This window comes from Leuresthes tenuis, unplaced genomic scaffold (genome assembly GCF_036924035.1).
Source record: "Leuresthes tenuis unplaced genomic scaffold, fLeuTen1.0.hap1 SCAF_21, whole genome shotgun sequence".
NCBI lineage: Eukaryota > Metazoa > Chordata > Actinopteri > Atheriniformes > Atherinopsidae > Leuresthes > Leuresthes tenuis.
The window spans coordinates 10,714,919-10,737,884 of NW_027325375.1; the positions used below are offsets into that span (position 1 = coordinate 10,714,919).

The 22,966-nt window shown below is 39.3% G+C and overlaps 1 protein-coding gene and 1 non-coding gene across 5 annotated transcripts in view; both read left to right on the forward strand.

The window, feature by feature from the left end:
• klf8 (Kruppel like factor 8) overlaps window positions 1-22,774 on the forward strand; it is a 76,861-nt gene extending 54,087 nt beyond the window's left edge. Inside the window, exons 3-8 of one of the 4 annotated variants that reach the window (XR_011909356.1) lie at window positions 4,343-4,594; window positions 4,701-4,935; window positions 11,843-11,945; window positions 16,349-16,488; window positions 16,878-17,791; window positions 18,276-22,774. Coding sequence is in view for 2 of the 4 variants with exons in the window: in XM_072374899.1 (XP_072231000.1) it covers window positions 4,343-4,594; window positions 4,701-4,935; window positions 11,843-11,945; window positions 16,349-16,488; window positions 16,878-17,059 (912 nt within the window). In the remaining 2 variants the exon portion in view is untranslated. The other 3 variants (XR_011909357.1, XM_072374899.1, XM_072374900.1) reach the window with 3 other exon arrangements.
• On the forward strand, window positions 5,782-5,854 carry trnav-uac (transfer RNA valine (anticodon UAC)). Its single transcript has one exon. It is a non-coding gene; the product is annotated as a tRNA-Val (tRNA).
• Window positions 22,775-22,966: the final 192 nt, after the last annotated feature.

A 22,966-nucleotide genomic window follows, 5' to 3' on the forward strand; every position in this document is an offset into this window, starting at 1 on the left:
ACATGAATTAATTGCAAGGCGACTAGTGGGTGACCCATTTTATGATGGAGTAGTTGAACTGAGGAGTGCAGGGGAGGAATAGCAAGGCTCCATAGCAACACATGTAGCGGAGCCAGGGTTTTAGCACGTTTTGTTTTGACATGTTGAATTTATTGTTTTTAAAGTGAGTCTTATTTTCAGTCAAGGCGGTTTGTTGTGATTGTGTGAGTTATTTAACGGTACTGTGACTGTCTCGCTCTCTAAAATTTCAAGTGGAATGTTACAATGTTTTTTTTTAGTAGAGTTCAGTTTCTAGACAACACAGAAAATTTACAATTTCCACATAGAATGATAGCATCAATTTAACTATATTAATCTATATGAGGTATTGGACCTTTCATACCTTATTGTGCTGGATTCCAAACATTTCTAATGCTCATGGTTTCTGTAGAACTTTTCAATTTGTTGGTAGTTTTTTTTTCTATATCATTATTTTTCCATTGCAATAATTAACTTTTTTCTGGAAAATAAAAAGATAAAAGATAATTACACAGCGATTGCAGGAACCTGCAGGGATGGTTTGGTTAGATCTACATGTATCCGAAAACAAACACCTGAGTATGGTTGGGCCGATTTAGTGGAGAAAGAATCGAAACAAAATGATTTAAAAATGTTAAGTGTCTGAACGTTAACCATCCTTTCTTAAAGATTAGGGCTGTCAATTTAGTCTAAATGCAACAAACATGGTGGTGAGTGCTGGGACTGATCGAAACAGTTACAGTGGGTGAAGACTCATCACTACAATCTATGTTAATTCATGACTAATCTATCAATTTAGGTCGAACCCAGTGATTAAACATGGAGATGGTAGTAAAAAAAATTCTAAATATCTGTAGAGTTAAAAGATACAACAATCTATTCATCCTGTGTATTGTTGTGGCACTAGTTCAACATCACCATTGCCAAAGTACTTGCCAAAGGTCAGCCATGTCTCACTCCATGTTTGTCCACGATGCAAAACATTTCGGTTACATAATAAGAGGTACTTTGTTGTATTCTACCTGTGGGAGAGTTGATGACAGCAAAACCATCCGCCCTCTAATTGGACTACGTGATTAGTGATTGAGTTGGCACTGACCAATCTGTCTGAGGTAAGACGGGGTCAAAATTTGCACTGTAACTTCATAATATTACAGAGTTTTCTGCTTTGTGAATAAATATTCAGATCAAATAACTTGAAACAAGAAGTAAGGGTTTAAGCTAATTTAAGCCTAAGTTTATGGAACTCAACCTCAGGTCTGTTCTATAACTGTCCACATACAGAGTTTGCACATCATTCTCTTGCAACCAACACTATCACTGGTATCTAAAGAAAAGCCTATGTGCCCAAGAACCCTCATGTATTAGCCATAAAAAATGTCTTTGAGTTGATTTGCCTCACTTGAGATCGCAAGTGATGTGCTTTAGTTTAAGTTGTCCTTTTGTAATAAATGCTCATTTGCAGAAAAAAATCATATTGATTATGACAACTCTATGGAAATATAAAGTAATCCCTCTAACACTGAGCCACTAGTTTCCTCCTGTCTCCCTCCAAAATTAGCTTCTGTGGTTCAGTAGCAAGAGTGTCAAGACATTTTTCTGTCCATTGGATAATGAGCTGCTATACTTGCTCATTTCAAAGCTAATCACTTCATCCTCATAGAAAGTATTTTTCTCCCTCTACTCAGTTTTTTTCTCTCTCCATCACTTTCTCTCCCAGATCAGATCACATTTTATCCTCCAGCCGTTTCTTTTCTCTGTTGGAGCCAGCCTTTCTGTCGTTTTTCTATGTATTTTGCACGCTGGATTTTGCGGGTTTGCAGGGAAATATGAGGGCAAGTGGGTAGATATGAAGTCAATGAGGAATGAGAGGGTGAGGCAGCAAGGGTGTGGTTGATAGAAAGAGTGAGAGATTGGCAAGGGATGCTAGAGAGAGAGAGGCAGTCGTGTGAGAGAGCAAGGTGAAAGAGGTGTGGTTGTGAAAGTGAGTGAAAGACAAAAAGGGAGGAAAGGAGAGGTGGCGCTATAGTGATGGAAAGATGAGCGGACAGGGAGGGAAAGGAAAGGGAGTTGATGGTGGGTGGGGAATGAGTGGAAATCATGGAGTCAGCTGATGGCTCCCAGTTTCCATGGCAACGCTAGGCCTTTCCCACCCACTCTGTCTTCCTCTCTGGTTTCTTTCTCTCCTCTCTACCTCACCCACTCCCTTGGTTCTTTCACACTTCATTTTCTTTTCAGGATTTTTTCCCCCTCATTTTTTTCTTACCGTCTCACTCTAATCATGTTACAGCCCTACTTTCTCTTTCCTCACTGATCTCCCCTTTTTGTCCTTCATTTTTCTTTTTATACTTTTTCTATTTGGCTTTCCCATTTGAAAGAGCTACTTTATTTCCACTTTACCTCAGCCAAGTTTTCTCCAGATTCAGTGTATACATTTTCTTGGTATGTATTGAGGCCTTCTTTCATTTCATTTCCTTTTCTTTCTTTCCTTCTTTTTTCTTTTCTTTTCCTTTCCTTTCTCCTGCTTTCTTCTTTTATTTTTTCTCATTTCATTTGATCTCATTTACTCTATTTTATTTCTATTTCAGATTTCACATTTGTTCTCTTCTGCTTATCCCCCTTTAGTAACTTTTTGAATCCTTTTTTTCTTTCATTTCCTCTTTTGTTTGCATTTTTCTGTTTTTCCCTCTAATTTCTACTCTCCTTTTCTCTTCCCTCTTTTCCCCTTCTTTTCTTTTCTTCTCTCTTGTGTCTTTCACCCTTTTATTTTCTTATTTCCTGTTACCTATCATTCGTTGTCATTTAATCTTCTCAGATTTGATCTTTTCCTTTTCTGTCCTTTCCTTTCCTTTCCTTTCTTTTCACATTCTCTTCATGTTTTATCTCCTCTCTTTTGTTCTCCCTTTCTCTACCCTTTTCTGCTATCTTTTCTTCCTCATTTTCTCTCATATCCTTTACTTGTTCCCTTAAATTTCCCTTTTCCTGTTATTCCCTTCTCTTTTCCCTAATTTTTTCTTTTTCTTTTTGCCTTTCCTTTCCTTTATAGATTTATTTATGTCAAAATTTGTATGAAATAGAGACAATCAACAAATAGGGACTTATTTATTTGTTTGTTTGTATTGTTGTTTATTGTAAAAAAGAAATATCTAAGGTAAAATTTAAGAAAGTGTTCTAGCTGTAACATGTTGCCACCCTAATGCAGTGAACGGTACAAAACAAACAGTGCACTCCTTTGACCATGGTTATTTGCATCTGTAATGATGGGCTGACAGGCTGTCTGTCAATGTGTGAATTCAGGTTTTTGTCCACAATTATGAGCCCAGCTTACAGCTGAACTGTGTGACCTGATAAAAGGGTGTAGCAGAGTCTCCACCCTCTCCTCCTCACCCAGAGCCAAACTATGTTCAGATGAAATGGACGGATGCCAGTTCCTTGACTCGATGGCTCGCTGCTGCTCCCTCTTTCTCTCCATTTCTCCTGTTTCTCAATCTTTCCCCTTTTCCCACTCTCTCTCAGTATGTACCAGTCTCTCTCCCTACCCATGGGGCCTTTCTGTCTATGTCTGTCTCACTTTCTCACCCCCCCCCCCCCCCCCCCCCCCCCCCCCCCCCCCCCCCCCCAGTGTACCACACAGCAGCCATTGTTCCCTGTACTTTGGTGCTGCATGGCAGCTGAACCCTGGGTGGCTGAAGAGGCGATAGGGTGCTCCATTCCTCTGAGGAGGCTTAGAAAACGAGGGTGCAGTGTGAAAAAGCCTCATGCAGGTTGTATGAAAGCATTTATCTGGGTGGAAGCGATTCCGATTGAGGACATTGCCATTTCTATTGATTGGGAAAAAAAAAAAAGATCATGGCATGAGAGATGTATGATTTGGTTAATTTACATCACAGCCTTTAGTTTTAGTTATTTCAGTTCTTTATTGTGAAATTGTTGTTGCTACTGATAGCTGACATCAGCACTGTGCAGAACATAATCCTGGAAACCTTATGTCTGCCAGACTACCTTCTACGCAGCCACAGAATTGAAAGAAAATCTGTAATGTTGATTTATTGTTTTTTTTTTTGTTGTTCCTGTTGACATTTTAAACAATAAACCAACATGGTTCAGCATTTCTGGCATGCTCCACTTCACTATTACACAATAAAAGAGATTTGCATAAAGATCTAACTATGTTGAATATTTAAATTAAGCTACCACTTTAATGAGTCAGTGTGTGAAATCTGGAATAAAACCATATTTCTAAAAGTTAGGTTCTCATCATGATGTTCTCTCTAATCTTCTCTTCTGTCTTTTGCTGTGCCCCTGCCCTCCATGTTCTTCTCAGCAGGCAGATGTATGTGATGACTGCTCACAGCCAACAGATCTGAAGGTGAAGTCAGAATGTAAGACAGAGCCCTCCTCTCCTCACTCGAGTCCCGCTGAGGACCAGACTGAACCTGTCGACCTGTCGCTCAACAAGCCCCGCTCCGCTTCTGCAATAAGCACCACAGTTAGCCCTGCACCCAGCAGCGCTGTGACCCAGCCCAGCCTTTCAGCCACACCAATCCCCTCCACAGTACAGTCGATAGGCTCCATGGTAATCTCAACCTCCTACTGTCTCCATTTTTATAATACAACATTTAGAACACTGCATGATTACAGTAGTCAGCTATGCTTCCCTCTTCTTATTATTTCCCATCCAGGTCCTCTCTCCAGGCTCTATCTTAGCCACACAGGGTGCTGGGGGCCAGCAGATTCTCCATGTTATCCATACTATCCCCTCGGTCAGCATGCCCAGTAAGGTTGGCCAGTTGCAGACCATCCCTGTGGTGGTGCAATCGCTGCCTGTTGTCTACACCACTATGGCTACTGACGGTGTCGCCACAGCAGCCATCACAGTGCCGCTCATAGGTAGCGATGGGCGTTCAGAAGGATCTGGTGAGTGTTACAACAAAAACCTCCAAACGGTAACAGAGAGTAGTTGTATTAAGACTACAAACGTTCATCCACTTCTTTTTCACTGTGTCTGAACTCTACATGCCCTTGTAGTCTTCAACTCTAACTAATGTTGATCCCTGTCCCGTTACAAAGTAATGTGTCGTGCTTTGTGGAGCTCCTTCTTGAGCCGTCTTTCTTCCAAGTGTCCACACTGCTGCATAAGAATACAGACCTTTAGAAAAACTGCTATTAACTATTTTAGATTGCAAATGCGAGCATTTCATGTTCACCTGTATGTGCAGAAAGTGACTTTTACAACGATGATGGACTTACACTGATGAAAGCCTCAATATTCAGATGTGTTAGGTCCTTGGTCACCATTAGAAACACACCATGCTCTTGAAGAAAATGGGCACATGGTCTAGTGTATCTGTGATTGAAAACTTCCAGTTACTGTCACAGCTGCTCTGACCTAATGAGTGCAGACATATCTGATAACAATGGCACGTTGCTCCTGTAAGCAGGATGACAATGATCGCGGTGTTTATTGTTTCAAATACAGCACAGTATGTGACCATTTTTTTTTTTAGAACACAGGTTGTTTTCGACATTGGAAAGGGATTTCATATGCCCAGTTACAGGAGATTCAGTCCAGTGTTACAGATAGCAAAATAGTAAGCCACTCTACTGTGCAAAAAAACATATATCCGTACCTTTTGTGGTTGCATCTTTTCCCCTTCTATTTTCACCTCTTGTGATGGATGACGCGTTTCGCTATATTTGCATTGTGACAACTCCCAGTCTGTGTTTTCAAATGCTACGACCCCATTATGGTCTGTAAGGTAAGGTTCTGTAGTGTAGCGGTTATCACGTCTGCTTTACATGCAGAAAGTCCTGGGTTCAACCCCCTGTGGAACTAAGCTTCAGGGGCTCCTTCATATGTGGTTCGAGTCTAAAAGCACTCACTTAATACCTTTCTCTGGGACTGGATAGTGTAGTTGCAAATGCTAGCATTTCATGTTATATTGTATATTATCACCACCTTTCGTGTGGGAGATCTACATGAAATCTCCAAAAGGGGTCCTTAGGCAAGACCTCCTTACCCTATCTGCCTACCTGTAAGTTGCTTTGGATAAAAGCGTCTGCTAAATGCATAAACATAACATAACATAACAAGTGTCGACTGTCCAATCAAAGAAATCTGGTCCGACTTTTTGGCATTGCTGTTCTTCAAGCTTGTTTTTTTCTTTACTACAGTAAAGGAAACATATCTACTTCCTGTTTTCTCTGGCATATGCCTGTCCAGCAAATGTGAAAACCTTACTGGAAAATCAACCTTGAGATGCTTGCTAGTGACCAGCTAGTTCACCCTGATCCCCAGATAAACCAGCTGAGGTAAAAAGCTTCACAAGCAAGACCAGCTAATGACCAGCATATTTTCTCTAAGCAGTCAAACCTAGTTGTAAACCTCGTTGTAAACTAACTACTAAGTAGATTAACTTAGTTACTTGCATTTGGTGACATCTGTTAGCTAAAACAACCTATTTTGTGCCAAATTTACGGTCCTTATAACAAAAATAAGCATATTTTTGTTTTGCGGTAGCTAAAATGAAAAAATCTTCTGGTAACCATTATAAGCGACACCTGAAACCGAGAAAAAAACTCAAACTTACTATACATATCAATTATCCTGTCGTGTGTATTAGATGCCAAATGCATGTTTAATGTTTATCACATGATCATATACAATCATAAATAATGCTACTGCAGCTGCATGTTGGTGTCACTCCCTCTACCACAAACTCCACTGCTGATGCCTTCAGTGCCACCACAGTGTCAATTGAAGACTTTTTTGTATTTTTGCTGCAAAGAACAGTTAATTAAATTATATTGAAATGAGCACTGCAAGGAAAGACAATAATTAAACAGCTTTTAACAACATGTTTTGTCCTTAAATGTCATAAAATGTTGAAACAAGTTGTTTGCATAGTAGCAGTGGTACTGCCAGTCACTATTAAAGTTTTAACAAAGCAATAACAATACCCAGAAATTTGATAAAGATCTTTGATGACAAAACTTCTTTCTCGTGAGTCTTTATTCTTGTTGTTGTCTGTCTTCGTCTCAGATGATTAAGGTCTGTCCCTTGAGAGCTGGTGTGTGTTTGTGGTTGGTGGTGTCTTAACTGTCTCTCCACATGCTCCATATCATTGATGGTCCCGTTTAAATTAGGAAGCTGATTTTGTCGGGGAATGCTTTGTAATGATTCATAACTTTGAACAGAATGCACAGCTGTTTCTTGTTCTGAGTTGAACTGGGAAAAACAGAGTTGCTTCACAACTAAAAATCTGTAACATTTACCTGAACATGTTCTGTTCCTTGTCCATCCATTTTCTATACCAACTTAATCTGTCGGTCAGGTCGCGGGGGAGGGGCTGGAGACAGACAACCACACACACATGCTCACACTCACTCCTAAGGACAATTTTAGAGACACCAAATAACCTAACATGCATGTTTTTGGACAGTGGGAGTACCCAGAGAGAACCCACACATAAACAGGGAGAACATGCAAACTCCACACAGAAAGGCCCCAGTCAGGAGTTGAACCTGGAACCCTCTTGCTGTGAGGTGACGGTGCTAACCACCACACCATCGTGCAGCCTCTGTTGCTTGTATGAAATAGAAAAAAAAATGTGAAGAATTCAGTGGTTCGATCCTTTAATGACTCTCAGAATCAGAATTTGTCTGTTGTGATGTCAGTGTTTACCACCCCAGGGATATGGCTGATTCACATTAAACTACAGCAATGAGGAGGTTAACACAAAGGGAAGGAAACAGGCCCCCACTCCTTTAACAAACTGCAGTAAAGTCCCTTAGTTGAGAAAGTTTGGTTCACCTTGGCTTCTAATTCAAACCAGCACGGCCTCGACTCAGGAATGTAAACGGTGGAGGCAGTGACATGGAAACTTCCGCAAGAGTCTGCAGTAAACACATGTCAAAGATGGTCTCAGACTTTTTGACTTCATCAGTGATGTTCCACACATGCCAGGAGTTCCTGGATCACAGTGTTGTTTTTCTATCTCCGTCTCAAAATATCTCTTCTACTTCCCTTCAGTTTGAAGCAAGTTCAAGTAAAAAATGCTGTATTCAGCTGTGAAGACAATGCGACTCTTAACATGCTCTTTTTCTATTGATGATCATGAAAAATATGATAAAATTATAATTTGACTATATTATATGATCTATATTGCCAAAAGTATTCGCTCACCTGCTTTTACACGCATATGAACGTAAGTGACATCACATTCTTAATCCATAGGGTATAATATGACGGCCCACCCTTTGCAGCTATAACAAAGGGGTCAGACACTGATATTGGATGAGAAAGCCTGGCTTACAGCCTCTGCTCTAATTCATCCTAAAAGTGATCTATCATGTTGAGGGCAGGACTCTGTGCAGACCAGTCAAGTTCTTTCACACCCTACTGGCTCATCCATGTCTTTATGGACCTTGCTTTGTGCACTGGTGTGCAGTCATGTTGGAACAGGAAGGGGCCGTCCCCAAACTGTTCCCACAAATTTGGGAGTATGAAATTGTCCAAAATCTCTTGGTATGCTCATACTGAAACATTCAGAGTTCCTTTCACTGGAACTTAGAGGACAAGCCCAGCTACTGAAAAAAAATCCCATAATACCCCCCTCCACCAAACTTTACACTTGGCACATTGCAGTCAGACAAGTACTGGGTCCTGGCAACTCCTGGCAGCAGCCAAACCCAGACCCGTCTATCAGATTGCCAGATGGAGAAGCGCGATTGGTCACTCCAGATAATACGATTTCCACTGCTCTAGAGTCCATTAGCGGCGTTCTTTACACCACTACATCCGGCGCTTTGCATTACACTTGGCCACATGAACTTTCGAGGTCTGTAGCGATTGACTCTGCAGAAAGTTGGTGACCTTTGCACACTACGCGCCTCAGCATCCGCTGACCCCACTCTGCCATTTTACGTGGCCTAACAGTTTGTGGCTGAGTTGCAGTCCTTCCCAATCGCTTCCACTTTGTTATAATAGTGTAAGCTGGAATTCACTGAGCTCCTTAGAGCGACCCATTCTTTCACAAATGTTTTCAGAAGCAGTCTGCATGCCTAGGTGCTTGAATTTATACACATGTGGTCATGGAAGTGATTGGAACACCTGAATTTAATTATTTGGATGGGTGAGTAAATTATATAGCGGATATTATCATATGATCACAACTTACTGGGTTGGAAAAAAAACTTCTGAGGACTGTAAAAATGTTTCTGTTATATTTAAGTTGTGTGACTGATTTTGTGTGTGTGTGTTTTCTTTTTTAAATATCTGATCCTTATAAGTGGGCACAACTCTGATTATTAGATATTTGTATTGTAACCTGCACTCTCACCTTCATACAGCACTATGCCACCTAGTTTGTTCACTCCAAACCAGTGCAACTTATCGCTGCACTTGATTCAATTTTTTCCTGATTAATTAGATTAGATTCAGTTGTACAGAATTTGTAAATATGTAAAAACCGGTATTTTTATGACTTGTGTTTCAACTGTTTGACAGATTCTGAAGCATAAGCTGTAGTATCTTTATCTTTGCAGTATTTATACTTTTAAATTCCTGTTAACTGATCACTGAACATCTTGGAAAAACAATTCAAGTGCATGGAATAGATTACACAACAAAGTAATTGTAATGTTTTCAATGATCTGTCAGCCAGTATTGCAAGTATTGACACCATTCAGAGGACCTCCAGAAGGGTGCTGTATTGTAGTGACAAACCATGTCTGTTAATGTTTGAGTTCTTTAAAAATAGGATCTTCCACTGAAGATATTTCGTTTTATAAAAAAGTAAGATTATGTTTGCAAGTTTACAACTCTGGCTTTGCTTTTGTAGATTTCAGCGTAATTTTCCATCATGTAAAAAATCAAAACAACCTCACTCCAACATTAGACTCATCAAGGGTCGAAAGTAAGCATAAGCGTTTCTAGGTAGACTTAGTAATGAATGGAGATTTTGGAAGGCGTTTTACATCACTCACGTCAGGTGAGTAAGAAGGTTTATGCCATATCCCAAAATTTCCTTGCAGTCCGATTTTAATAAATCATGTTCACTTTAAGAGATAAGGTCACTACAGCAAGTAAATATGTGACAGGAAGAATATTTGAATTTCAATGACAAATTGTCCAAGATAAAGTTTGTTGAGAGTGAACTATCTGGTGTGCTGCTGCAGTTTGAAATCTCTGTGTTCTTAGCCAAATATTTAGCTTCTGTAAACCTATAACAAGAACATTTAACTTTTTTTCAGAAAAAGTTTTTTCTGAATTAAAAAGAATTTTAAGGTTTTCCTTGTAATTTGATTCCCCCCCCTACATAGTAAAGAGTTGCTTACTTTAGCCCAGTCAGTGGAGCATTTTTTTTTCTAACTGAACCATCTCTCAAATAAATCCAGTAGTCTTGGTCAGACTAACATGTAGAATGTTGTTTTACCCTATTTTGAGTTTCTAGTAATTTCTCCTGGGTAAAACCACTGTGTCTAAACATCACCTCTACTGAGGAACACAAACAAGGCAGGCCAATGACTTGATTTCAGCTCCAAGTTCGAGTTTTGTGATCCAGCAGCTTACAAAATTACTTATTATTCAGAAACACTATTGTTATCTACTATCAGCATAGTGAACTGGGTCAAGTGGATTCTGAAGGTTGTCAGAGAAGTAGCTGCCTGTTCTCATTGCCTATATTGAAATTGTGTTTTTCTGTGTATATTTTACTGCCCTGCACATTACTAGGTGCAGAGCGAAAGGGAGTGAGATTGGGTATATGATGTGAGGGTAGGAGGGTCAAGTAGGAAGGATGAGGAGGAGAGGGTGAGGGGTCAAAGAGAGATGAGATGGTTCGTTTTGCCTTTGAAAGAAGAAAGCTGCAATGGTGGAAGGAGGGGGGCAGACTTAATTGTCTCCAGAGACAAAGCACACCATTTTTTTTGGTTTGTGACCCTCCCCACGTATACATAAACTCCACCCAAATTCCTTGCATCACCCCTCCAACCACCCCACCCCTTCCTGCTCTCTTTAGGCTGGCTGGACTTTGGGCAGTGTGGCTTCCACATTCCTGCAGATAGAGAAAGGGGGAGGCAACTTTTGTTTGAATTCATTATGCTTTAAGATCAAAGAATTAATCTTACAGTCAAATACGTGCATTGTTTCTTGTTCGTTCATGTTCACGTTTCTGCTTCAGTAATCCTGTTTCTCATTTGTGAATTTAGGGAAAACAAAAATAAAAACAGTACACAGAGTGGACATGAATTTAAACTTCTGAAAGCAAAGCCGGTAACAAAAAAAGTTATTGTGGTATTCTATATTATCAAGAAAGGGAAAGACAAATAACAGCTTGTTAAAGCCTGAGGACAACAAGCAGAGCTTTTTGATCACCTCGAGAGGTTTTTGCTTCAGTTAGTTGCTAATTAGCATCTATGAGTTCAGCATGTTTTTCCATTAACATCTGTTCACATCATTGTCCTGCTTCTTTGACACTGTAAACGTCTTTGAACAGACTAGGGACTGAAGCATGTTTAGAAACACTGAGAAAGATGGAGAAATGAAGACACATCCAACATGGGATGTGGTTATTTGATCTATTAATTTTTCATCTAGGCAGACCATGCACGTGCACAAGCACATACACACTACTCAGACCAAGTTTTCGTCTTGTCAAGTTTATATTTGACAATGCTGTTCTCCATTTAACCCCTTGCCATTCTGTTTCCTGTTTCCACCCATCCCCACCTTCTATTTTCCTCTCTTTCTCTCTATCATACCTTCCATCCTCTCCATATTTTCCTTCACCTGCTTGTTCCCACCATCCTTTCTTTTCTTTAGTTCGTATCAAGCCAGGTTCAACATCTCCAGTGGAGTATCAGAGTGACAGTGATGCAGAGAGCGGTACAGAGTCTGGATCGGCTTCCCAAAGCCTCGACGCAGGGTGAGTCCATGCTACAGAAGGACACTACACACACTGAGCAATCAGCCACACTTGCATGAGTTTATCTCTAGGAAGTTGGGACTGGATATTGTAGTGGTATGATTGCCACCTTTCATGTGGGAGATCTGGGTTCAAATCCCCTGCATGAAAGGTACTATCTCCAGTAGGGGTCCTTGGGCAAGACCCCTTACCCTATCTGCCTATCTGTAAGTCGCTTTGGATAAAAGCGTCTGCTAAATGCATAAACATAAACATAAGTCAATATCAGGGAAGGAAAATGATACATTCCTTGAGAACATTCCTGAAAAGAAGTGTGACACATTGAACAGATGCAGAAATGGATTTACTCTGGGTTTAAAGCAGTATTGTATCCAGTGTATGGTGAGCAGTTAGAATTCAAATGACTTATGATGTAATGCTCCCATTGGTGAGAAGGTGAAGGTGTTTGGATGAAAGATACAGATTGTTTTTATGTCTTGTTTGGCTCTAGCAAAATAAGAAAAGAAAAAAACAACTTGGCAGAACTTTTGGAAAGTTGGAAAGATCAGAGTTTATTGAATGAAATCTGTTGTTATTGTTACAATACATATGTGTGGTAATCTTTAAAAGGATTTTGGATTAAAACTGTAAATAAGCAATTGTCACCTGCTTTTTGACTAATTTTTGTTGACCCGTTAATCTGCTCTGACCACCTTTTTCATTTTCTTCCATGGACACATTCCTTTTCTGCTTCTGTCAAAATTATTATAGTCGCTTGAGGGCATTGCTGCAGATACTCTGATACATAACTAATGATCATAGAAGGGTTGATGTCACTTACTGATCCATTGTTGTGTTTATGAGCCTTAAGTTCAGGGTTTTAGCAGTGACCTTCTCGATTGTGTAGAACTGGAGGTTACAATCAAGCAGCATTGAGTAGCACCATGTCAAGTTCAGCACAGTCCCATTCTAACACATACCATGGCTTATCATTTTTTAGTCTACATGGGACAGTGATTCACAAAAGGTACCTCATGCTGTATTATTCTAAATTTGAAACTATCTATCAAGATATTTAAATCCTTAAAGCCCATTTTACACTGATCAAAAACCTGCTGACATCTGGCTTTTGAGTGCAAAGGGTGTTTAATCGGTTCCAATAAGCACATTTATATGACACTAGACAAAAAATGTTGTGTTTGTCTGACAAAAAGCAGACTTCTGAAATACATATTAGTCTGAATGAAATTGTATGAAGGTAAGCTTTTTAAAAGCAGACAAACGCATCCAGATACTGAGGCTGGGAATCAAACGTCTCTTGGATGTATACGCTCGGTTAGACTCAAATGGGCCTCAATATTGTGATTACGCTCCTTGCATGGACACTGGGACAAGGACACCAATTAAATAGCCCTGTGAAGCTGTAGTCTTATTACCTCACAAAGTTTTGATCATCATAAACACAGCCTATTGGATAAAGGATAAAGTCCATCCCTTCATGTAGTATCAGTAATAGTGACAGACTTGTCTGCTGGATAAAACATGCTATTGCTGGTTATGTGAAAACATTTGATTGGCTTATTTATTTAACTTGATATTTTTGGTGTGAAAACAGCATAAGAAAATGTTTTCTGAAAGTGACAATTACAGTGAAAAGTTGAGTCACTTACTTTCTTTTTGAAGCCAACGCAGTCACACCCTTCTGGTCAAATTTGCAGGCACCCCAAAATTAGCTGCAATTGCTTTGACACCGAAAACTACGTGTAGTTTAGCTTTTTTATACTTCTTATTAGTCATTATGGACTGCTTGGCCAAACACCTAACAGTAGTTGTTATGGGAGGACAGTTTCCACAATACATAATCACAATGTGTGCCCAATGAGAGAAAATAAATGTAAAATTCCATTTTGAGTTACATATACTGCACATAAAAGTCATTAGATCTGTTGACCTCTGGGTCTATAAAGGAACAAAGCTTTTATTTTCCTTTAGGTCCTTTTTTTTCCTTTTGAACATTAAACTGATTTAAAATAAAAACATGGCAGAAATTCCCCCTGTGGAGCCAAACTGCAGGTAGGGAAATACTGAAGTTAGACCCATACATGGCTTGGAGGGAAAGCTTCACTTCTTCAGTGGCCAGTACTCCACTGTAAATCAGAAGTCAGTTAAACAGTTGACGGGGTATAAATACCAAAATCTATGCATGATGTCAGCTGACCGTATAGTCTATAATACAAGTCAGCAGGGCCAGCAAGAGAGAGGCTAATGCTCAGCACGTTTTATGGGAAATTTGGTCTTTCTGATGGTCACCTCCCTTGCCTGCAGGCCCCTGACTAATTACATTACTGCAGTTCTGCCTAGGACTTGATGCTTATATAACCTTATATAACCCTCTGTACAGCAGAACACACTGGAGACACCCAGACTCTAACACAGGAAGACAAGTGTGTGCACATACAGAGTGAGTGTAGAGGCTCAGCGCACGCTCCATAAATGAGGACATTTGCTTCTCTGAAGAACAGTTTGGACATTTTAAAGATTTTTACTTTTAAGGCTGTAAGAATCTCTCTGTCAAATACAGGACTTTAGTGTGTGTGAGTGATTGTCCAGTGTATTTATAAGTAAATCAGGACAGAGCGCCTGCCACACCCAGTGGGTGCAGCCGCCTTGCTTAACTGAATTTAAGGGTGTGGACATTCATAGTTGGCTTAGTGCTGTAATCTGGTATGTGTGTTACAGAGACATATAATAAAAACAAAGTATGTTTGTGGGTATTTTCATATATATGAAGAAGTTTCTTTATATGCTTTTGTTTGTGTGTGTGTGAGAGAGAGCGCTTGTGAGTCTGTGCTCATGTTGCTGGGTAGGGCTGTCCCAGAGCTGGGCTGTAAACAAGGTTATGTAATACTGTCTGCTGTCACACCTCTCTGTAATGGGGATTGGGAGAGCTGTGGGTTTTTCTTTTTTTTTTCCTTTTTTAAAATCGGCTTTATTTAAACTGGTCATCATGTGAATCTCAGATATATCAACCAGTATGTGTCAGGTCTTTGAAAACTAAATCCTTTCAAAGAAAGGTGACAAAAGCAGAAAGAGGGTGATGTAGAAAATAGTGGATACGTTCAGTTTGTCGGGTTCTGTGTTGTTTGTGTGAGGAAGGAAAGGAAGAACAAGAACAGAACAGTGAGAAGATATGACAGAGACAGAGAGGGGAAGAGCAATGCTTAAATGGGAGATGTTTCACAGCTCTGGTTAAGACAAAGTGAATGTCTGACGCCCCCCGGTGGCCTGAAATGAACCCTTTTTGGGTTTTTTTTAAAAAGTAGTTCTGCAGGTAATCAGATTTGTTCAGATTTATAAACTTCAGACTCAACAAAGAGCTCAAATGACAAACAAGACTAATAGTTACAACAAATTTAAAAAAGGAACAGGTGCAAATAGCTTTTTACATTTTTTTTAGCTAAATTACTTTCACTCTTGTCTTCTCCATCCAGACAGTGCTGGTCCATAATGCCTTTAAGCAGCGTAAGAAGCTGCCACAATTTCAGAGTTTGCTCTTTTTCTAATCATGTTACTAACTTGTTGCCATTTAGTGGTTACAGTGTGTTCCTCCGTCTGTTTCTTTTTTGAAACACCTTTACTGCCCCTCATCTAGCTTTTCTGACATGTGTTGAAGCCATCAGATTCAAGATGAGCTCATATTTTTCATGTTACAGTAAAATGTCTCACTTTCAACACTTGACATTCTTTCTTTGTTCTGTTGTGAACAAAATGTTTTCATGAGATTTGCAAAGTCCCTGCATTCGGTTTTTATTTACCTTTTACACAATGCCCTGGCCTTTTAGGGATTTTATTGAGGGGAGGAGACCAGGTTTGTTTTAACTTCTGACCTTAGCACTGTCTCCTGAAATAGCTGATAAAGACAGTGCTGTTTGCTTCAGACAGTAAAACAGTGCCGTTCTCATTTCATGAATTCCAACTAGCTTTAAGGGTTACATTTGAAGTTGGTCCTATTGGTTTTAATGTAATGATACTGTCATTGTGGCAACAAAACGACTCTTCCATTCTTTTGTTACCATACCTTCAAACATGAATTGACAATCTGCCAGCACATCAGACACACTTATATCTGTTTCTTAACCAATCAATGTCAGATTTAAGGACACCAACATATGTATCCAGGTATGTCATAAAAAAGCTGTTTGGTACCATTACAGATGTGACTCAAATGTATACAGAATAACTAAAACCTGAACCTGGACTGTGTGAAAACACTGCAAGGTCAATATTGGTCTTTGAAGTATAAATATATCTATTTAAAAAGGCTAAACAAATGGTTTTGAGCAATAAAATAGGACAAGCACCAAGTAGTATTATCTTTAATTGTACCCATCAGCATCACTAACTCTTTTCCGTTTGTGTCTCAGGTCAGTCATGGACTTAGAACCCGTTGATCCTGATACACTAGATCTTAAGAGACGGCGGATCCACATGTGTGACTATGAAGGCTGTAAAAAAGTTTACACCAAGAGCTCCCACCTCAAAGCCCACAGGAGGATACATACAGGTGAGAGAAGAGCTACCACCGCAAAGTCACTACACCACAGAACACCATCCATCTGGGTGTTCTGCACAGGATTAAAGGAGCAGCTCAACTCAAAATGAAAAATTTCTGTAAATTACTAAATGCCCAGTTTGATTTTTTATTTTTTTTGGTTTAACCATTCACCCCTTAAAGAACCGCAACTGTGGCTGGCTTTGCCTTTATCAGATCACACCCAACAGACTGTAATGTTCCTTTAACATCAACCAAATCTGTTGCCTTAACTGATGCAAAACTAAACCATTGAGGCGTTAAAATATTATCAAATAGCTCACAGCAATGAATGCTTATGAGGCACATATTAGATACTCATTTACAGGATGTATTCAACAATAATGCTTGTGTCCTTCCAGGAGAGAAGCCCTACCACTGTACCTGGGAGGGCTGCACCTGGCGCTTCGCCCGCTCTGACGAGCTCACTCGACACTTCCGCAAGCACACAGGAATCAAACCTTTCCGCTGTACTGAATGCGACCGCTCCTTCTCCCGGTCTGACCACCTTTCTCTGCACCGCCGTCGCCATGTGATGATGTGAAATCCCCTTTAACCAACCCTACAAACCAACACCTTGATTTCTCAAAGTCCCTCACAGCACATTTTGCCCTTCACCTCACATAAGCCTCTGCTACGTCCTGTTTCCCTCTTCACTCCAACAGGATTCCAAGCCCAATTGACAGATGAAAAAAAGGACACGTCTTCATTGTCTTCATCTTGAAATCGCAGGATAATTGGGAACTTGTCTGTGTGTTTGTGTACATGCATGGTGGAAGTAATAATCATCTTCACCGTCCACCCCAATCTAATTCTTTCACTACGATCCTGAACTCAATTCTTCGGCTGTGATGTCACCTCCTCAGATAGTGATGGATGGACCGAAGGACACTCAGCAGCAGGGACGTTCATCCATCCACTCATCCCTTACATGCATCCATCCAGACAGCCATCCTTCCACCCAAGGGAGAGGAGGAAGAAGAGGGGACACAAAGAGAAATGACATGTGTACTGTTTTTAAACTCTTAAACTTAACTTGGATGTCACTTCAGCTGCTTTTTTCTTTTTTTAACAGTTTAAATTCTGTACATATCCAGAGTTGCAAACCTCCAAAATAAATGTGATTTTTATTAGAAACAAAGGTGACTCCCAAGGAGACCCCTGTAGTAATTTTCCACCACAAGAACATTTCCAAGAACGCAAAACCCTGCTCAGGAACGCAAGAACTTTACATCTCGTTCTGACTATATTCTTTTGATCTGTGATCAAACAGCAGGTAAGATAACTGTCAAAGTCCCAGAAAGTTTGCCACTCACACATTGGTACCAAACAGGTACAACACTTAAGTCAATGTCTTCCTATTTGACATTTAGAAAGAGTTTAAACATTAAAAAAATATACATATGTATATGTATATGTAAAGTATATGCATATGTATGTATATGTAAGGGACTAATCCCAGATATCTCAAGACCTAAAACTCCTTCTTCGGCCACTCATATGTGGACTTTTAAATGCCTACTTTTAAATGCCATTATAGCTAAACCTTTGCTTTGTTGTTGCATACTTCTTTTGAATGCCTAAAAGTGGGACAATATTCAGATTTCTTTGGATACAGAGGTGATGAAAACAGGAATGAACGAGCAGAACTTGTAGTTCCTGGGGTCTAAAATCACATAAACTGACACTTTTTGCTATACTGTGCATATCAATGTGTGACTCTGTTTGTGTGCTTGCATGCAGTGATTTTTTTTTCACAGCAGCTGAAGTGACATCAATCATATGCTCCCCTGGCCATCACCCAGCCCACTCCTTCCCTGGTACATGGAGCTACAAGACTGTGAACTTTATAGACTAATTTGTTTTCAGTGTATCAATCACATTTTTGTGTTCCCTCCCTGCATACACATACCTTTCTGATTCTTCTTCAATAACAGTATTTGCTTTGTATGTGTTGTTCGTGTGTTATGAAAAAGGCCTTCAGTTGACTTTAAAAAAAAAAAAAGAATCGCTAGGTTTGCCGCTCTGAACAGAATAGGTGAACAGAATTTCTTTTTAAAAGAAGATAAATAAATCTTTTTGTTTTGAGGCTGTGAAAAAGACGGGGGGGACACAAATAGCATGAGGCATAAAATTCTCAAGCAGGGGAACATTTCTGAATGTGTGTTATTTGTGTGTATTGTTTGTGTGTGTGTGTGTGTGTGCCTGTGGGTGAGTGCACGTTTGGAGATAAACACATAAACAGAATAGGAGATTTTTACGAGTGTGTGTTCCGGGCACTTGTTCTTTTACCTCTTGCCCGTTGAGCCTTAATAACTGAAGTCAATCTGTAAGGGCGAAACCAGAACCGCTGAGAGACGACATCAGGCCAAAGATAAGCTCTAAGTGAAAATCTTTGGCAGATGACTGCATGAGAATATTCCAACATAGTTCAAGATTCTTCTTGATTGTCCTCCTATGGACTACTTTTACTTTTTACCCACCCTACTTAAACATTCAACTGTGTAAAAGCCATTTGCACTAGTTTCAATGTTGCAATGTCATAAGATGAGCAGGGCTGTGTACATGGCTGCCACTGAAAGCCAGAGTGGCTATAGGTCGTCTGTCAGAGGTTCTGGGAGAAACCAGGCACTGTGTCGGGCTGCCAGGGTCCATCACGTCTTGGGTTTAAACCATGAGGAAACTAATCGCTCTCCTCACTAGCATTTCTGCCACACTGGGGGTCAATTCTATTTCTAACTAAATTCCATGAAATACTAACAGAGAACCTTTTTAAAAAAATGTTTTCTCTATTAAGTCTTTAAACCATCTAAGATCTAACTTTTGCTGAACGTTACCTCCATTCAGCACATTTTTCAAACTGTACATTTCGGAACAGAAGTGACCCCCCTGGCCCTGCTCTCTGACCCACAGTATCCAGTGGGCTGTTTTTCAGCTCCTCATTGGGGCTAAACTTGATTATGCAACAAAAACACAGACCTCGCTCCAAGCGCTGTTCTGAACTTAGTAGTAGAGCACTAGTTTGGTAGTTGGACTCACACAGGTTGTTACAAGACTTAAAAGGGGATGTCAGGATGTGTAGAAGCCACTCCTGAAACTGCTGCCAAAATAGACGGCAAGATGTGTAGAAACACAGATTCAATGAGAGGCTTGCCTGGTGATCAGATGCTTCATCATCCTGATTTTACAAACCCTTTACAAACAAAAAACAAGGCATTCAGAACCATTTCGAGTTGTTGACATTTCAAAAGCTAGAAATCTAGAGTAAAACGTGGATAACTGAGATGACTGGGCAGGCTTCCTGTGATCTGAGCATGTGACATATGACTCTTCATATGAAGAGGGCAGATTGTCGTTTGGCGTGCACACCGCAGCAACAACAACAAAAAATGAAATCCAAGCAGAGTCACGTCTTTTTTTTTTTAAGATTGCATTATTGAAATCAGTTTTGTTCCTAGAAAAAATTAAAGTCAGGTGTAGTTGGGTGTAAAATAAGAACATTTACTTTTCTCATCAAGAAAAACTTTGTTAAAAATCTTAAGTAAATTCAGTCACTTGTTTGGAGGGATATTCTTTATTTTAGCAGTGCAGAGCAATGCAATGTTCCCGTTTCTCTTCACATCCCTATCTGCTTCAAGTAAGAAAAAAAAAGTTACTAAGCACATCTTTCTAGAAGAGTATATGCATATGATTGCAACTTTCTTTCTTTTGTAAACTGTTGATAAAGACATAAAGGACAAATGATTAAAATAAACCCATGTACATAAATGTAAATAATCAAAAAGTGCAGAGTAAATGTAACGGGTGAATTTCTATTTTTAACACAGACTAGATAATGTGAAAAAACCTTTCTCTTTTTCCTCTGTTGGTTTGATGAAATGTTTTTCATCTTGTGTATTTTTTTTGTCAAATCTAATACATTTGTTTCGTAGTTTCTCAAAAATGGTCCCACTTGTGTTGTGCACACTTGTGTTGCATGGAGAATAGCCTTCTTGTTTTCTTATAGTGATGTTGGTGAGCATGTCAGTGTGTGTGAGACAGTGGGAGGGAGGCTCTTTATCACTGATGACATAGGGGGGGCGGGGGGGAACTCCAACTTTCATTGATAGATTTTATTGAAAATAATTAACAGGGGGTTTGTTTATGATACCAGAGCTTAATATCTTATCACTGGACCCGATTGAATATACATCACCAAAAAAAAGAAAAAAAAGTTGCTTTTCAATGTGAGATGTTGTTGATTCGGATCAGTCAACCTTGAAGTGTGGTCAGACTACTTAAAATGGTTAAAAAAAACAGCTTTGAAAAACATATTAAAATCAATATTAATCAATATTTTAATTTTAGTCAATATTAAAAAATATTGATTTTAAGAGGATGGCTGAGAATTTCCCAAATAAAATATTAATTAATTAAGAAAAAAAAAAATTCTAGTATGTTTTCTCCTATTTAAGAAACCGAGACTTAGTAAAGTCAGATGACTAAATGCCAACAACACAGATTTACTAAAGCTAACTGAACGGAGGCTAGCAAGGAGCAAGTGGATTTTAACTTCATAGATTTGTTAAATCCCGACTTGAAATAGCTACATTGATCTGAAGCACTAAACGTTGCTGTTTCGCAAAGCAAATTGTACAATTATTACATTTTCCTTGCTCTGTTTCCTATGCTGTTGCTACTTATGTTTCGATTTCCATACATCTCCATACATGTACCTTAGTTACGAAGTTCATTTACCTTACCTTGTCACTGATCATTTAGCCATAAACACTTACAATAATGCAGTAATGTATTAAATTGGACTGAATTGAATTGATTAATCCACAGATCCTTAAACAAGAATTGGTCAGTTTTCTAAAATAAACTTTTCTACTTTGGAATTAATGAACATAGTTAGGTCCAGTTTTTACTAATGATATGGTTACACAGTTATCGATATCTATATGCTATATGTCACATCCGAGAGATGACTTGCCATCTCACAATTTACATCCTTGGACACGGTTTTGGACAAGTGGACAAACTTACTTATTAAATATATTCTGGTGAGACTGGTCACTGGTTCCTGTTCTTGCCTCGACCCAAGGAGCTCTTGAACTGCATGAAAGTGTGTTTGTGTTGCTCACAGCACTAAAAACAACCTGCACCAAAACACCTGTTCAGGCAACTGTGTTTTTCTTTCTCAGAACAATCCTAAAGTCACCATAAGCAGTTTTGAGAGGTTGAGCTCTCTTGATTCACTTGTGATATATATATCCTGCAGTAACAAGTTTTGATCTTGTCCCCTAAAATACCACTCAAAAAACTACTTATAGCCATAAATATCATTCAATACACTTCAAGTATATTGTGACTGATCCGAAGTTTCATACAGATATCAAAACTGTCCTTATAGTTACATACCACTGGAGGCTTGTAAGAAAACAGATGAACTGATCCTTTAAAATGTTTGCATACACCTCGAAGGATATGAGTCCATTTTTATTATTTCTTGGAACTTTTACCTCATGAAGGGTGTCTTTTTGGAACAGAAATTGGTCCACTGTTTTACAAGCACACTGATCGGCTCTGGTGAAGATAATAGCTGCTCTGTTATATTTACATGCAGCCACACACTAAAACCTGCAGTCACACAGAGGACAGTCATTCAGTGGCTTTTTACAGCTGCTGGAGCCTGCTGACAAAATCTTTCTGCTGGTGTGGAATTATTTTCAAAAACTGAGGCATATGTCCTTTTTTTCCCCCTGCTTCTGATTGTTTTTATTGCAGTCAATCTAAGCTTGCTTTCTTCAGTATTCCTTTAAAGCTTATCTACATGTGTAACAGCAGGAATGGTCATCTGTAAAACAGACTCATTGATAGAGTTTTATCCTTGCTCAGACTTGAACAGGGCAGAGTTCATGTCTGAGGGTCAAATCACTGACTGTGTCCCTCTGTGTGCGAGTGCCTCGACTCACCAAGAATCACTTCTGCAAATCCAAAACTTTAGGTATTTTTATTGAATGCAGTAATTCATGGGCCAGTACTATATTTACTCAGTGCAATGCAGTTATCAGAATAATACATTTAATATTTTTTTCTCTTTTCTTTTTTTTGTATTTGTACAGAACAAATGTGTAAAGATCAGTGAGGAAAACGTGAGCTTTTGATACTGTGACTCATAGTGTTTAAAAGTCAGTTTCTCTGTACAGTTGTGATTATTTCCTCCCTCCCTTCCTTCTTCTTTTATAGAATAAAATATGTTTTTGGTGCAATTTAATGCCTGCTGTCTCTGTCGTTTATTGCATTCTCAATATGACATTGATGATTAAATCCATATCAAAAGAATACTTTGATAAATTAGACAGGAAGGCAGGAATGAGTGGCTATGATTCATAAACTATATTGCAGTCAAAACTGCTTTGTCAAAATACACAATAATATTAAATGACACAACAAATGGGGGCCATGT